The 16,377-nt window shown below is 43.6% G+C and overlaps 1 protein-coding gene across 1 annotated transcript; it reads right to left on the bottom strand.

The window, feature by feature from the left end:
• Nucleotides 1-38: 38 nt before the first annotated feature.
• On the bottom strand, nucleotides 39-7,357 carry LOC107220914. Its single transcript, XM_015659706.2, has 2 exons — nucleotides 3,977-7,357; nucleotides 39-1,868 (listed from the first exon to the last, which is right to left on the bottom strand). The coding sequence occupies exons 1-2, from the start codon at nucleotides 5,911-5,913 to the stop codon at nucleotides 1,652-1,654; spliced, it is 2,154 nt and encodes a 717-aa protein (XP_015515192.1). The 5' UTR covers nucleotides 5,914-7,357; the 3' UTR covers nucleotides 39-1,651.
• Between the last annotated feature and the right edge of the window lie 9,020 nt (nucleotides 7,358-16,377).

A 16,377-nucleotide genomic window follows, 5' to 3' on the forward strand; every position in this document is an offset into this window, starting at 1 on the left:
GTAAAAGGTGAGAGGAAGATTGGTGTAATAACAATACATCTGAATCATCACCGTTGTAATGGTCTCATATATTTACAGACATCTTATCACTCTGATATTCGTATATATAATATATATATAAGTAATAATGAACCAACAAAATCATAACTTTTTTTTTCTTCTATCAACGTTCATATTAATTCTTAAAAGAGAACTATGTAAATTTATAGGTACAATGAAATCTACATGTAAGAGTCAATCAATGCTTGATTCGACTTTTCAGAAATTGACCGATCGTCAGTTTGGTACAACAAATATAGATCGCGAATTTCTACGTAAAACTAATCAATAAATAAATAATACAGGTATATACGAACGGTCGTGTATATACGATGTAGGTATGTAAATATGTATATCTATCTTAATATATATATATATATATATATATATGATACAGATCATATACTCGTATCACGTATAGACGTCGCAGGTTTACGGCTTCTCCTCTTCTCCTCCATTTCATTTATATTTTATTCTTTCACAACATGCAATCACACTTCAACCCCACGATCTGAGCATCGTAATATCAGGGATGCGTCGATCGGTACTTTGTTTAGAAAAATCGAATGATCGATTTAAATGAATTAATGAGTTAACGAATATCACCGAACAATCGAGAAGGGCTTGGCCTGTCCTACACATTTGACATCTTGGCAAATTTTTATGCCGAAAATGAAGGTGCGATTTGCTTTTGATTTAAGCGATTCACGGTACATATATGTATATATATATTACGTGTAAAACGCTGCCGATTGCACGTTAAGTTTTAAATCTAACATTTTTTTCCTCTTTGTTTCAAATTCATCATCTCATTTCCGTCTATCTAGTTACCTATTATCTATCTACAGAGATCGTATAATATATCTAATTTAATAACAATGGTATAGCACCTATAAATATCATACATTTTCCTTACAATATTATTATACTAGTAGTATTGTATGCATGGTATAGGTAAATATACATAGGTATACATATATGATGCATTTAGCGATCGCACTTGATCTCGTCGAAGGTTAGCAATTGTCGTACATAATAGTAATGATTATAGTAATAGTATAGTAATAATGGTAGTATTAGCAGCAGCTTGCTTAGCCATTATTTACAAAATTTCCGTATATAATAAATAATAATTTTCACTGGTTTCGCTTTAAATGTAACAGCTATAGAGGCCGCGTTGCACGCGGCATACATCAGCGCAGGTATTACGTATTTATAAAACTAATCATACGTAGGCATACCTAGGTTCAAGCGAACAATGGCACCGCCGTGGTTGCAATTTATGAACGCGCGTTTAACACGTGTACAATTAGTAAACGCATATACGTGTATGTTACGTATGTAGGTGACCGCAACGTTCGTCAAACATTTAACAACGCCTGTGCACGTGTTACGGATCACATAAATTATGCATACATATAGCTATACCTTTTTGACCATGACACGGTTATCGCAGACGATATATTTTTAACACTCGTGCAGTAAAATAAGTGCGCGCAATTTCATACTCGGCGAGAGACAATCCATCCAGCTCGGAGCTTTAGGGGTGATGCTGATTTCCGTGCCCGGTACTTCTTCCCTGGTGGTTAAAGATATCCGAACTGGATCTCGGTCATGACGCTATCGTGGCTCTGTGCCACGATCCATGATTCTGCTGCTGTGTATGCTGCGGCTGTTGCTGTTGCTGCTGTTGTTGCTGTTGCTGCTGCTGCGGCAGCTGATGGTGCTGTTGTCGCTGATTTTCGGCTTGTTGAATATAGACCTGACGCTGCTGCTGTTGCTCGTAGTGATAGTGATGCTGGTTAAGGTGATGCAGGTGCCTTTTTTGACTGAAACAATTTACACGTGCAATCGATTAATATGGATATAAGAATACACTTGTACCGCCGTAAATAATTTTTGCGCCTATTAAAGAAGTATAAAACTAGTCAGAAGATAAATTGGTCGAATCCGGGTACGTAGTTGTAACGAACGAGTCTTTTCGCATACGTATAACAGTTTCGAAATTTATTGGCGACAAGAGCCGACAAAGAAAAAACAACCTACTGCATACACGTATATGTATTATTTCAACTGGAGTAAAAAATTGCCTACACATCAAAACATCTCCCGTTTCGACACCCCTCGACTCTTTACGACTGCAGCCGCGTGTGATCCAATGCCTGGCGTCCACACGTTCAGTTTTCTGCACATCGTCTTGTTATAATAGCAACCCTCTGCCCCCACCCAATCGCCAGCTGTTCCCTCCGCCACCACGCATCCACCCCATGGAGTCTATAGGCATCCGAAAGCCGGAGGTGGTGTAGGCGCCAGGCTTACCGCGGGGGTGTAAGAGGGTGAATTTAACATGGATGTATGCGCGCGCTTGTGCACGGCTGGGATTTTGCAGATCGATCAGGGCGCGACGAATTCGGCTAGGCGCCTGCGCCCCTCAAAACCGAGAGTGTAGAACGAATAGCCACCGGTACCACTTATACTCCATGGTGTATACCTATATCTATGCCGAACGCTAACGACTGACAAGGAAGGTATCCCAGGTCGATCTCTCCGATTTTATTTCTTTTGTAACACGTTACAGTAGGCTGAAAACTAAGCGACAAGTATTTTTTTTTTTTTTTTATCTGCCATTAAACACCTTAAAGGGGGAGGGGTGAAACCACCCTCCAAGGTAAGGCATGCCTAGGGGTGACTTGGCAGTTTCACAAGAACGTAGTAAAAAAATGAAGAATGTAATTTTCTCAATTAACAGAAGGAAGAAAAAAAAAAAAACTGCCAAACCGCCCCAAATAAAGCCACCGACCGCCAAAGCAAGGTGCAAAAGTGTGAGTTCAATGCACGTATGCACCTGATGTATGTTGCGCAGACCCTGAACGAATAACGTTCGTATGTTACACCTATACGTGCATTGTACAGGTATCGATAGACTCGTAGCCCAGTCCCATATACGCGAATTGCGTCACTATATACGCGTTCTCCGGCCTATGTACGTAATTCCGAGGTGCAAAGTACGCGTTGTACGTATGTCGCATACCCTGTCGCGTTAAGAGTATTATAGAATCGGCTTGCGGAACGTTGTGATAAACGTGATCTTTGGCGTGAACGTTGCCGTGGAATGTTTCTTCGATGCTGTAACATTGAGGACAATTTCGATCTGATTGCCCACCGGAGCATGGTCGTTTAATGAGAGCGAAGGGGAGAAGGAGGTCGGGTCGGACTTCGTTGTCAAACGAGAGACAAACGTCCGCCGGGCGACGGCCTCTCCACGTTCTGTACTCTATCTACTCTACCCCCCCGTATACCTCTATATCTATCTCTCGCGTACCTATCCGCGGGTCAACGTACTCGCTCTTATGGGAAACTATCCGGCGAGAGGAAGAGAGAGATACAGAGAGAGAGAGAGAGAGATGGAGCGACTCTGCAACCTACTTGTGCCGCTGTTCAGTCTCACCTTTCGCACTGTTCTCCAATGAGTTTTGAATTTCACTCCAAGGCAGGAGAAAACCATGAGAGAATCCGCTAGTACAAAGTCAATTTCAATTTTTACCGGTTAAATTCGTTGACGTTTGTCTAAAATAACTTCTTCGGACACCCCCCCCTCCCTTCTTGAACGTACGTAGACTAACATCGATCGCTGTATTAGGGGTGGTTAAGAATTAACATCATCGCTGTACAGATGTTGAATGTATGTATGTACCTACTCGCGGTGTAAAAACAACTCTGACGTTGGTATAATGCATCGATCAACGTTACGCTGTGCTAGACAGAAAATAGAATTAAATCGATCCTCGAAGCTGGAAACGTTTCCATACCTCAGCCAACAGTTGACGACAATTGTGTTCCACCTGTGATGCTATTCTTCATGTCCTCTAGTTAAGTCGGTGCAGTTCGACTGTCTTCCGATATCGCAATACGCCAGGAATTTAATTAAACCCCATACCTGCTGAACAAAGGATGCCAAAATTGCGAGTCCTCAGGCGATGCGGCGGTGGAGGTGACTTCCGATTCCTGTTTCAGTAGCCCGGTGGTACGGACCCTGAGCAGCGGATACGACCCACCGTTGGTCGTATGTCTGGGACGATTTGCCGAAAGATCGATGGGGGCTGGCATCAGGGTGCCGATCGGCTTGCAGGTCAGTTTCGGCCTTGTTTCATCGTCTTGTCGATCAGCCGGTACCGGTCCGTCGCTGTAGTCGAGTACGTGCTGCAGATGCGCCAGAGAAATGACCAAGAGATCCGGATCCCTGAGTAGTTCCGGCCTGGTCAAGGCCTGCGGAAGCCTGAGTTCCGGTCGGGAGGCAAGTAGTCGAGGAATTTCATTGGCTGGAGCGGCGGCCAGCGCGGGAAGAACGTCCCTGGGGACGAGGAGCGGGTCAGGTATGAGGTGACCGGATACCCTGAGGAGTTCACGTAGCTCGGATGCCGGGTCACTTGGTGAATCGAATTCCAGGGAAACGGGACCGTAGTCGTGGTTATTGTCGTTGTTGTTGTTCGTCTCCATCTGGAGCTGCAGATGGGACGTCGATGTCTGCCGATGGTGTTGACTCGGCGACGCGAGTATACCCTTCAGGGTTAGGTCATTCCGCGCGTCCTCCGAACACGATACGGAACAAGGTGGACTGGGCAGCAGCCGTTCCAAGTATGCCGAGGCTGGCCTTCCACCTGCGGCCGGTGAACAAGGTATTCCACTGGGCTGCGGAGAGGCTTGGACCACGGTACCCTGGGACCTTGAATCGTCGAGGTCCTCCGGTTCGACCTTCGGGTTATATCCGGCGCAGGGCGAATCGAGATCGACTTTCCTCACGCAGGATGGTATCCCTCTGCTCCGCGGCCGGTACCGGTAGCTCGGAATGCTGATGGACAGACCGGACATCAACGCTGGAACGTTATGGGGTGCTGTAGTCTCACCGGTACCAGCCGGCATCGCTACCAACAATCCGGGTGGTGGTCGTCCGGGTTTTCGGTGCCCCGGGGAGCCAGGTGGAGGCGAATTTTCGGCATTGTTAGAGGTATTCGCTGGGTTGCCTGCAATCGAGACCGACAGTCCAGGCGTGTTCCTCAGAGCGTTCAGTATCCTCGCCGGTGAGCCAAGGTTGGTCCTCGACCAGCTGGTATCCTCGCGTTGTTCCGCCCTCGTATCTTCGCTCTGCGATCGTGGGGGTCGCCGTCGATGCTGAGTGTCGTTAGTCCCCGCAGAGGGTGACGCTGAGGGTAACGGTGCACTAGCCACCGCTTGAACTTGCTCGTCGTGGGGATGGTTCGGAGAGTCGGGTAAGTCGGCGGTTGGAGTGTCGGCAGCCATAGCTGCGATGGCCGGAGATGCGGCGGTGGCGTCGAGCAGCCCAAGCATGTGTTCCCTTCTTGGGTCTTCCTGGTCAGCCGATGCAGCGGTAACCTGGGGGAGTCGTAGCTGCTGGAGAACGACTCGTGGCTGAAGGAGAAGGTGTCTTCGTCGCAGGACTTCCTCGTCCTCGGTCGACGTTCGTTCCCGCGACTTGCGACGATGGTGATGGTGATGATGATGATGATGGTGTCGATGTCCCCGGTGATGGTGGCGGTGCCTCCGCGAGTTAGCGGCAGTCCCACTGGTCGACGGCATGATCGTTGGAGTTACGGTGGTCCGGGGTATCGAGCGCCACCCTTGGGCCGTTTTGGTCAGCTTTATCCTGTTCCGTTTGTCGTAGTCCTCGCACCGGACCTCGACTATCCTCTGTTCCCGCTGCGAAGCCCAGAGGAATATCGGGTTCACCTTGGGCCGTTTTTCCTCCGGTTCTTCGGGGTCTGGTGGCTCCGATGGGTCCGGGACGCTACGGTGACGTTTGTGGTGCGGGCGTCGCGGACGCTGGGCCTCCGGGCCCCTCGCAGGGGCCCCGCTCATCGCGCCATCGACCGCGTTGCCCCGATCCTCCTCCTCCTCCTCCTCCCCTTGCTCTTCGGCCTCCACCTCTTCGCGCCCCTCTTTGCTAAGCTCTGGTTCTCGCCTCCCGGTGCCGATGACGCGGTACCCTCGTCCTCGTCGTCGTCCTCGTCCCAGTAGTCTTCGTCACCGTCGTATCAGCAGTCGAGGCCGAGGTCCGTAGTCCGTTCCATGACCACGTTGTTCCTCTCAAATCAGTACCGATCGGCTCACCTCTGAACTCCCAACTCTCCGTCCACGCCGGGCTAGAAAATCACCCGTTGCAGATGAGCTCCGGCTACCGCTGCTGTTATTCCCGCTGTTCCCGCACCACCAGCTTCGAACGGGCCCGCGATTTTGCGAGCCGCGAACCTGCGGCCGCGGCATGATATCTCTCTCACCTTTGGAAGCGCGAGCGAGTTGCGCGCGCGGGGATTAACGACCTCTGTAAAGAAACACGGAGGAATAGTACTTGAACAACATTATTCTTCGCCAAATGGAATGCTGCAAGTATCACGCTGAGTCCGTTCAACCGCAAACCAACTCATCCAGCACATCCGCACGTCCCGCTTACGGGTCCTCGCCTCTTCCTCTCAATCTACGTCCAGCTCACCGCACCTCACTTACAGGTATTACACCTACGTCTACTGCGGGTATTTATTATACATATACTATTATTCGAAACTGCACCGAGGCGGGAAAAAGCAAAGCTGCCCTCTGACAGTCCTCCTCCTCCTGTTCTTCCTCCTCGCTGCGTAAAACCGACGACACCAGGTCACACTGCACGGATCATCGGGACCGGAACACTTCCACCGCCACCACTTCCATCAAGCTTGGTAAGTATGTCTATTTAGGAAAAAGCAGCCGGTCTGTCATGAGATGCCACGGTGCGCGCCGCCTCACAGCCTGGGAGCTACTGCCAGAGCCTTGCCCCCGCGCAACCCCCGCGAACCCCGCGCACCTTCTCGCCCACGAACAGTCTCGACTCGAGTCGACTCTACCCATCCGTCGAGAGTCGCGTACCAGCGAGACGCTAAAGCCCCGTTTACACTAGACGGTATATTCCATTTCTACTTGGCACTTGGTTCCTTGGTGGGTCATGAACGTCCTCGATCGATGTGAGTCTGGTCGGTGTGGTCGAGTGGCACCGCGCTCGAGGGTCTCTCTTATCCGTTTCTCGCCGGAAATCGCAATCGGGTTATCGTGGAAGTCTGATTGCCGGTTAAAAAATCATGTTCTTCTTGTTTTACGGTATTTCGAGCATCCTGCACCGGCAATTGTAAGTCGGACTTTATCACCTCCTACGTTTGCGAGGTAGTTACAGGATCGTTCCAGGACACCGTGATGTGCTCGAACTACAGAAGAACCACACACACGCGCAGAGCTTCTGCTGCGCGGTATATGGTGTAGTTTCTCGAGGTAAGCGCAGGCAGTGAGTGTAATTCAAGTAACGCGCAACTCAGTGCTGGTGAGTTGGACTCACACATTTGTATCGTACCTACATTGCGGTGCATGCGTCCCTTTGCTCGAATCCAGAACGCAGGCGTTCTCATCGCGACGCCCGCGCAGTCCACTCTTCGACTATTGCTAAAAGAAACGACCGCCAGTGGTGGTCGTCGATCGAGTGAATGGGGCGGTGGAATCAACTATAGACTAACAGACGACCGTTCACCGTCTGGAAGAGACTCTTACTTTTTAAGCACTCACTCACTCGCTTACTCACTCGCTTGCCTAACGTACCAATTGGACGTGAAGCGCATACCAATTAGTAAGGAGAGTGAATCTCTCGCCTCTCCTTACCAACCGAGAAGCGAAAAACCTTTTCCCAACAGACGCGACATCGAGACGGGAAAATCTTTGAATAGAAATTTTACAATAGGTTTAAACATCCTCCTCGTGGAATGGGCGGTTTCTGGTCGGACCCACTGGCGCCTTGGGCGGCCCAAGGTTTAAGGGCTTAGAATTTCGCCGTATGGAGTGGCAAATGTCGAGTGAGTGACTTGAGAAATACCAGAGAACCATTCTGTTGTCGAGTATAGGGTAAGAAAACTCGGCAGTCCTCTCCTAGCCAATGCCGTAAACGACAAGTCGAAAACCAACGAAACGAATTGTGAACCGAAGATGTATGCGAGAGAAGATAACCGTTACTCTCTCCCCTCAGAAACGGGGTAAATAATAAGAGACAAGACTACCCTATTTCCTGCCTCTTTGTATACCTATCTGCCATTTATTTGAAAAGATGGAAAATCGGTTGGTAAATTCTTTTACCGTTATCCATCAAAACATCGTTTTCACCATCGTGTATACGAAGATATAAAATAGAAGAGAAGAGGAACTGGTATGTTTCTTTCGAAGACTACATTGTATGAGAATAGTTTTGAATAAAATATAATATACACCGTTGCGAAGCGTGCGATCAAAGGCCTCGAGTTGACACGTAATGGTGCATAATTTATGCGAAACGTCTGCGGAGTTTACTAAACGTCCGTGTTATACAAGCGGGTAGGACACAAGTTTATGCAAATTAAAGGGTTTTCCCTGGGTATCGGAATAATCGCAACGCTTGGGATTTGATATACGAAGAAATACTTGGAAAACGATTGCAGTTCGGTGCGGAGTTTACAAGGATCTATATGATCTATACATATTACATATTCATGCTTGATCGAGGTAGAAACCTACAACGCTTCAACGACCATTCGTTTCTCTTTCGGTTGACGTTAAGGGGGAAACCCCGAAATCATATTCGATTATTCGCAAACTCTGACGTGGCTCAATTGGATAGGAGAACAGGATGCACGTTTAGCGTATTTCCAGCGCATGTTACACACCCCAATCGAAGAGTTGACGGGGATGTACACTGAGGTCACTTCCAAATAACGTTGATTAAAATTTGAATTTAAACATCGAACGCGTGCTGGGTTCTGGGTAGTTTTTAATATCCAAATACAGCGATCGATCAAGTTATACGGGCATTGATCTGGCGATAATAGGAGCGACATCCCGCGGTCCCTTACTTGACGAAAAATACTGACTCGTTCAAGCGTCGGTAACGGCTTTTTTAAACTCCTTTCGCGAAATTAAGAAATAACTATATTTGAACAGGCACCGTCGCCGATATAACACTTGATAAAATGCTGGAAGACTGAGAGCGTTATCCGAATGGAATGCCGCTCTTGTAATTTGTTAGTCAGCGCGTAAATCATGTGCCGTCTCTTAATCAGTTGACTACTACGTGTTCTTCCGATTGTACATGCGACATGTGTAAAGGTGTTAATTATTATTCCGTTTAAAATACGTGTCAAGTAACCGAAGTTTATCTTACACGGCTTATCTGAACTTATAAGCGTGACAAATCCTCCCGTAATATGTAGATCGGTCATAATAGTTGACCACACACGAGTCGGTAGTATTTATCTGCCAATTACCAAGATTTTTCACTTATACGCAGGTTAAAAGTCAGCCTTGGATTCGTGGAGGCAATTGAAATAACGATTCGCCAGACTTTGTGTAATATACCAAAAAATACACGACTCGTATTTACGCTGAATTGTAGTTGTAAGTTACCCTACGTCTCTGTTACAGATTAGATTGTGTTTCCTTCCGCGTTAAGAAAAAAAATTGCGTAAACTTATATGTATACACGTTAAAGAGTCCAAACGGATAACGAGAACTCGGACGGTTTGTGCGATATACAATTACAAAGAGTCACCGATATTTGCACGATTTATCAGTGTTTCGATATTTTTCGTGATTGCGATTTTGCAAATAGTTACGTACCAAATACACTAAACGAAGAACACGGCGAAAGAAACAAAAGAATTTTCAATAATTGAATTCAGGATTCTTACGCACAGGAAGAACCTGGAAAATCGAGAAAACTCAGGGAATTTGGAAAACAAGTCGGGAATTTTGAGTCTGTCGAGAAAAAAAATTCGTTCTTATATACAAAGTACTATCGATCTTGAGAAAAAAGATTGCACTTAAAATTTTGTTCCATCGCGCCACTTCGTACATTCTACGTAGGTATATTACTTGATAACAAACCTTGTTTGATGCGACTACTGACAAAAACCCATTGAAAATCAGATTCCAAAAAGCGTACGAAAACCCTGTAACGATTGAACTCACTTGCTTTTTCAACTTTGATAGCTTATTACACAGACACGAAAGCGAAGTGAATAAGGAGCGGGCTTTAGTGCACCGTCGTGTTTGTTATTCTTTAATAAACACGACGGCAACACCGTTTACTCAATTTCTATCACTCGACGTGCTCGTAGGCAAACCTTAACACAACTACATACCTAAATTGCGATAAACAACACCTCCGCTATCGCGGAGCAAGCATTCCTGAAATATTTCACCGCAATCTTAGGACAATATCCGTCTTCTATTGCCCAACTGGACTCAATCGGCGTGCAAGTTGATGAAATATTGGGTGTATCCGATCCGATCGGATGCCTGTACGCGAAAATTGTTTCTTCGTACTCCGTCGGATGTACGGGTGGGTGGGTGTGCCTCCTGGTGTATCCATGACTCGGGGTTCTATTTTCGTGGACTGCGGATTCTTCACCGCAAAACTAGGTATGCCTTGTTTAAAGGTGTCTGATTCACTAGCGCCGAACCGATCAGCAGACCATCCGCCTGACGTAGATCGTCGATAATTCTACGAGAGATCCAAACTGCCCATTTTTGCACAGCTCTCGCGTATTGTTGTTGCAAGGCACGCAGTCGTCGTGTAAGACGCATAATTCCGATCACCGAAGGATCAGCTCAATCTGTAGTTCCGTCGGGTCGATTAACATGAGTCCAGGAATCTGTAACACACTGAGAGAAATTCTTAGTTCCGGTTACCGCTCGGTCCTTAACTATTTTCATCTTTTACAACAATCGAAAAATATAGTTCCAGGTAGAAAATGAAAATTAGTTTTATAGCCGTTACTGGAAAGTCTAGTATCCGTTACTATTCTTTCTCATTACGATCACTGTCACTGTTTTTTTTTACGATACCTGTTTTACTCAATTTTTCTAGTTACTGTAACAAATGAGATTTTTCTCAGTGCAGTAAGTATCCAGATTTCATGACATTATGTATATTATGCGAAATCATTTTGTAAAGATTGAAAAATGATTGTTGTTTTTTCTTTGTGGTAACTAAAAAAATTATCGTTTGGTTGCTTGATTGATGCTAGATGAATTAAGTGCCCCATCAGACAACGACAAAGAAATATTCCGTTGTGAATTTACTGGCTGATTTAATGGTACAAGACGACGAATGATTGACGGTGAATTCTGCTCATTATACTAGACAGATTATCGGGGAGCCGGTTCTAACAACTATTATCTCATCCTGCTTCTCTTGCAAGAAAGGATTCTCAACGCGTTACAAAGAGTACTCCATTACTTACGACCTCACCAGTAAAAAATTTACACATCTACGATGTAACGTATTATTTGATATCGTTAATCCATCGATAGTTCTCATGATTTCGTAAATTTTATTAATCCATATCCACCGAATAGTGCACGGTTAAGGAGATATAGACCGAAACGGTTTTTCTGAAAATGGCGGCACTTCCGCCCTTCAAATTTGTAAGGATTTTGTGTATTTACATTCAGTACGTCATACTGAATCTATTTATGAAAAAAAATAACTCCTGTAATTTAGTGCATTATGGACAAGAGTAACGGGTCCCCCATTGCCTGTACTAAACGGAAACCCGGCTATTCTGGTATAATCGTGACAACCCAATTTCATCGGAATGAATGAACGCATTCCTTTTTTTAAAGCCACCATTTTAATGAATACGATTAAGTAAGAAACGCTATGTGACAGTTCTTTTTTAATGACGTATCAAGATTCCTTGAAACTTGTTGATTTTCGCATGACAGCTGCTTCCTGGCCTGCGTAGGATTCGTCATGCAAATTAAATGCATATCTGTTACAATTGGAGGATCGAAATTCTAGTCGTTTAAAAATGTCAACCTCTTTTACGTCTACATATATTCTTGGTAATGAATAATCGTCACTAGTTTTTCGATAGAAACATTTCTGCGAATGTAATACGCAATTGGTTTAACTTAATTTATTCTACAAGCCTTAAAAGACGGGACTTATCCTGTCAGAATCTTAATATAACCGTCATATGATTATAACAAAGGTGTCGCATGTTGTGTCGCCACCTTTACTTTTAGGAGAAGACAACCTGTTCGTGCATCTTCGTTTTTTCAGGAGAATAGCCTCAGGCCGAGTGATTCGTAAGCGTAATTAGCGATGGCCATTAAGCTAAAAATAATCAATGCACCGATTAATCGGGTCGAAAAAAATTACCGAACAGTCTTAACAGCGCAAAAGTTTTCCTGATGATTCATAGTTTCATTCATAATATTTTTCAATATCGAATGAAAATATTCATTTATCTTTGACTTTTTATGGCAAATAGGTATCTTAGTAACATAAGTAATACAATGATAATAATTGATACTTTAACAATATAAATTGATATTGTATCGCGTCGTTTATGGGGTTGATAAAACAAAAAGCGAATGCGAGTGAAAAATAATCGATTATCATCGAAATTATCGATTTAACCTAAAATCGATTATTTCTTGTTATTCTTAGCGCAGTTATTCTCTCGTATTCCATCAAAAACGTGATCCGTTCGGCTCTGAACGACCGTCCAGACGGATAGGTTGTAAAACTTATTCATTCCGAGATAATAACGCTGCTACGGTAGGCGATTATCGATGTATGATAACAGGCGAAACTTATCGGAGCATTCCAAACGCCTTAGCAATATCATTCGAATCGATTGTGCAGACGATACCTACAGACTTCGAAACAAACGTACGAATCTTCGATATTTGCCAACGCATACCCGCGTTTCTCAGAGAATTGGTTATATGTATAGTCCGTTTTATTGTTAGACGAAAGCGTCTTTCTAGGAAATCATTAAAATGTCATGTGCAGCAGCACTTTATCGCTCAAATTTCGTCAATTAGTGCTGTTCGATTAATCGATTAATCGTTTTTTCGATTAATCGTTCTCACAATTACTCGATCAATCGACGCTTTCGATTTATGAAACGATTAACCTGCAGTATTATTATAAGGCAACTTTGACTAATCGATTGCTCGAAGAAACGATTAATCGATTAATCGCACGGCAGTAATACCAACCTTATTGAAACTTACGTGAAACGTGAAAATTTTTTCTAAATCGATCGCCATACATTTATCGAACGATTTCTCGACAATGGCGTGATATCAACGTTTTTTCAAACCGTACACATACATAGACTACCGGTATTATCTTTTACCTGAAATATGTATACAACTGAACGCGGTCACTTATCGTTCTGGAAACATATCGATATCATCCTTATTAATACGATATAAGAACTTCATTATACGCATGTCTATTTATAAAATTCTGGGAAACCCGGTTTTTCTCGATATCGGATGGTATCGTATCAGGTGCGAAGTTAGCTGACAGGAAAATTTCGAGAGAGTTTAGCAAGAAACTTGATGTAGGTTACGAATCTATTTTCTTTTTTTTTTTTGTAGGTATTCCGCAAGCTTCTGCTGCTGCTACAGGCGTCCGAGTGTAATTTGTAATTAGAAATCTAAATCAGTCATCGATATACGTTAAAGATACGAGAGTCGTGCGACTTTAGTGCCTATCTTCGTTTTCATACACATTGTAAGAGTGCGCGTCCCTGCACCGTCAGGGACAAGAGGAGCTAATGATAAATTACTACTAATACCCGAGGTTACGATCAAGCTAACACCGTGATACCTAACTTGATATTCAGGCCTGAGCCGTGTCGAAGTTAGACGAATTAGCCGCGGCGACACCGCGTGTCTTGGCATTTCGAACACGGTTATAAACGTCGATCAAAATAAGAGAAGAAGAAATAGAAAAAGAAAAAACAAAAAAGGGAACGAACGCGTGGGCCGTACAGTTTAAAACGATACAGTGGCCCACGGCTTGTTCGGCATGTCGTTTCTGGGTGTGCTGGCATAATTATAAATTTATAAATTCGGTGCTTCCCGCGGTCCGATGTATTATTACATGTCACGTGATTCCTAATTATCATTATTCACTACATGTTTGCATGCAAATGTATGTATAATCATTAGCTGATTATACACACCTATAATATATTTGTGATGTTACGTGGAGATTGTCAGCGAGAGAGAGAGAGAGAGAGAGAGAGAGAGATTCATTGATTGATCGATTATTTTTATTACGCCATGGCAAGCCTTTGGCAAAAAAAAAAAATAAATGAATAAATATATACAAGAAAAATAGTAGAAAAATCAACAAATCAACGTAACGGTACTGCAAAGCAGTAAATTATACAGATATAATTAGCAAAGTTTGACGCAATTAGAATCGCATGAATCATAAACCAGTTAGAATATAAAAATGTTACCGTTGCGAACTTGATTCAAGATCATGCATAATCATAAATATCGGAATATGTCAACGAAACGAAAGATTTTCGTGTATTATATATACTAGTAAAATTATAATCCATATTGAGAAATATTTTTTTACTCTCATAGGTGTAATTTGAACGTACAAAAACTTGCCGAATGAATGATAACAATTTTTTGCCAACCGACGTTCTTCGATTTGAGGTGAGAAAAAAAAAGAGAGAATCTAATCACGTTGATCCAACTGGACGATACACGCGTTGAAATATTTTAAATATTATGATATTCTCAGATGAAAATGGGCACATGACGAATTCGTTTCGAAGGGTTGAGCATCGGGTACGATCATCTGGCACAAAGCTGCAAGCTCTAAAACAACCGCGTTGAATATCTTGACTGCGTATATAATATTTATCCTGAATTATACGAACATCTGATCATCATTGTGTAATCAGACGAGAGTATAAGATTAATTGTAGCGGTATCATCGTAGCGCCAAAGAAACTTGGAATACATCTGGAATTCTGAACCTCGACCTTGCCTCCGTCATTTTTGTCGGACAGACGTAGATACCGATATTATGTTACCTACACGTAGTTCTACAATTTGAAAAATATGCAAAAGGTGAGAAAAAAAAAAATTGTCACTTTTATGCCGTATAATAATTATACATGTTTGTATGATCGTTGGGGAGTTTCGTAATCATTGCGTATTGAATGATTTTTAATTTAATGTGACTTAACGCGTAATTGATTGATTAAATAAAAATGTGGAAATTTCCAGAGGATACAAGAAAGAAGAAAAAAAAATAGTCCTGGGTCGAGCGAAGAAGGTGAAAAGAGGAAAAAATCGAATGAGTAATGCCTTTTCCTCATCGCGCGATATCTCCATATTAATTATTTTCTTTTAAATACCTGTAGCTTGATAGTTACTCGGTCGATTTTAAGCTCAAAGCATTCAAAATTCATTGGGTTATAATTTTCCTGTATATTGTTGTTTTATCATTCGTTTTTCCTCTTCGTTTCATCTCCAAAATTCCGTCGAGCCAAGGACGGCTGATTTCCCCTGAAATGTAATATAACAATATATAACACGCGAGGTGTGAAGCGCAAGGGTTAAACTTTCAATACTGCGATTCATGCGTCAGGCGTGATAAGAAAAATGGCTCGTGAATCGCGGGGGAGTCGCGTGCGTGTATCTTCGTGTTATTACCGCCGTTACGTACGTGCAATTAAAAATACATCCGTACACCTGTACACGTGTATATTACATAGGTATATAAACTGCTGTATTGTATATCCGTGTCCGGATTGGCTCGAAAAACGCGAAGGCGCTAAGAGGAAAAACCGTGTCTGTCGGTAAGAGTGGTGGGGATTGATCACGTGTCTGTTGTTCGAAACTTGTTCAACTAGCGATCCTCCGGCGATTTTAATCCCAGTTCGGTTCGAGACGCCGGCCGAAAACGATCGACGCGTGAGCATCGGAGCTGCTGCGAAACTGTAACAAGCAGCGATCAATTCGCCGAAATAACTGTATCTTGAAGATTTTATTCTACGTTATCATCGTCGTCGTCGTCGTCGTTGTCGAATAAGCATATTTCGTTAGCGGTGCACGACGGCAGTGTTTGTTTGTTTTTTTTTTTTTTTTTTTTGTTTTATTTATTTTTCTCTCTCCTTTCGTCCGTCCAATCGGCGTACAAGATTCTTTCATTCGTGAAAGCGCGCAAGCGCGCGCTGAGATCCGGTAACCGGAAATAAGTCAGAACAATCGACGGAGGAATTTGGATAAATAAGAGAATGGTGCAACCGCGGGATAAGAATTATCTAGTATTGGAATATCGAGTAGGGTAAATATATATAATACAGCCGAAAGAAGAGTAAGAGGAGTAATAAAAAAAAAAATTTTTCAATAACAAGAAAAAAACAGCCGGAAATCGGTAATTTCGAATCTCAGTTTTCCCGCGTAATATAATGATTATCGATTTTTTTTTTTTTTTTTTTCAAT

Source organism: Neodiprion lecontei, chromosome 5 (assembly GCF_021901455.1).
Source record: "Neodiprion lecontei isolate iyNeoLeco1 chromosome 5, iyNeoLeco1.1, whole genome shotgun sequence".
NCBI classification, from domain to species: Eukaryota; Metazoa; Arthropoda; class Insecta; order Hymenoptera; family Diprionidae; genus Neodiprion; species Neodiprion lecontei.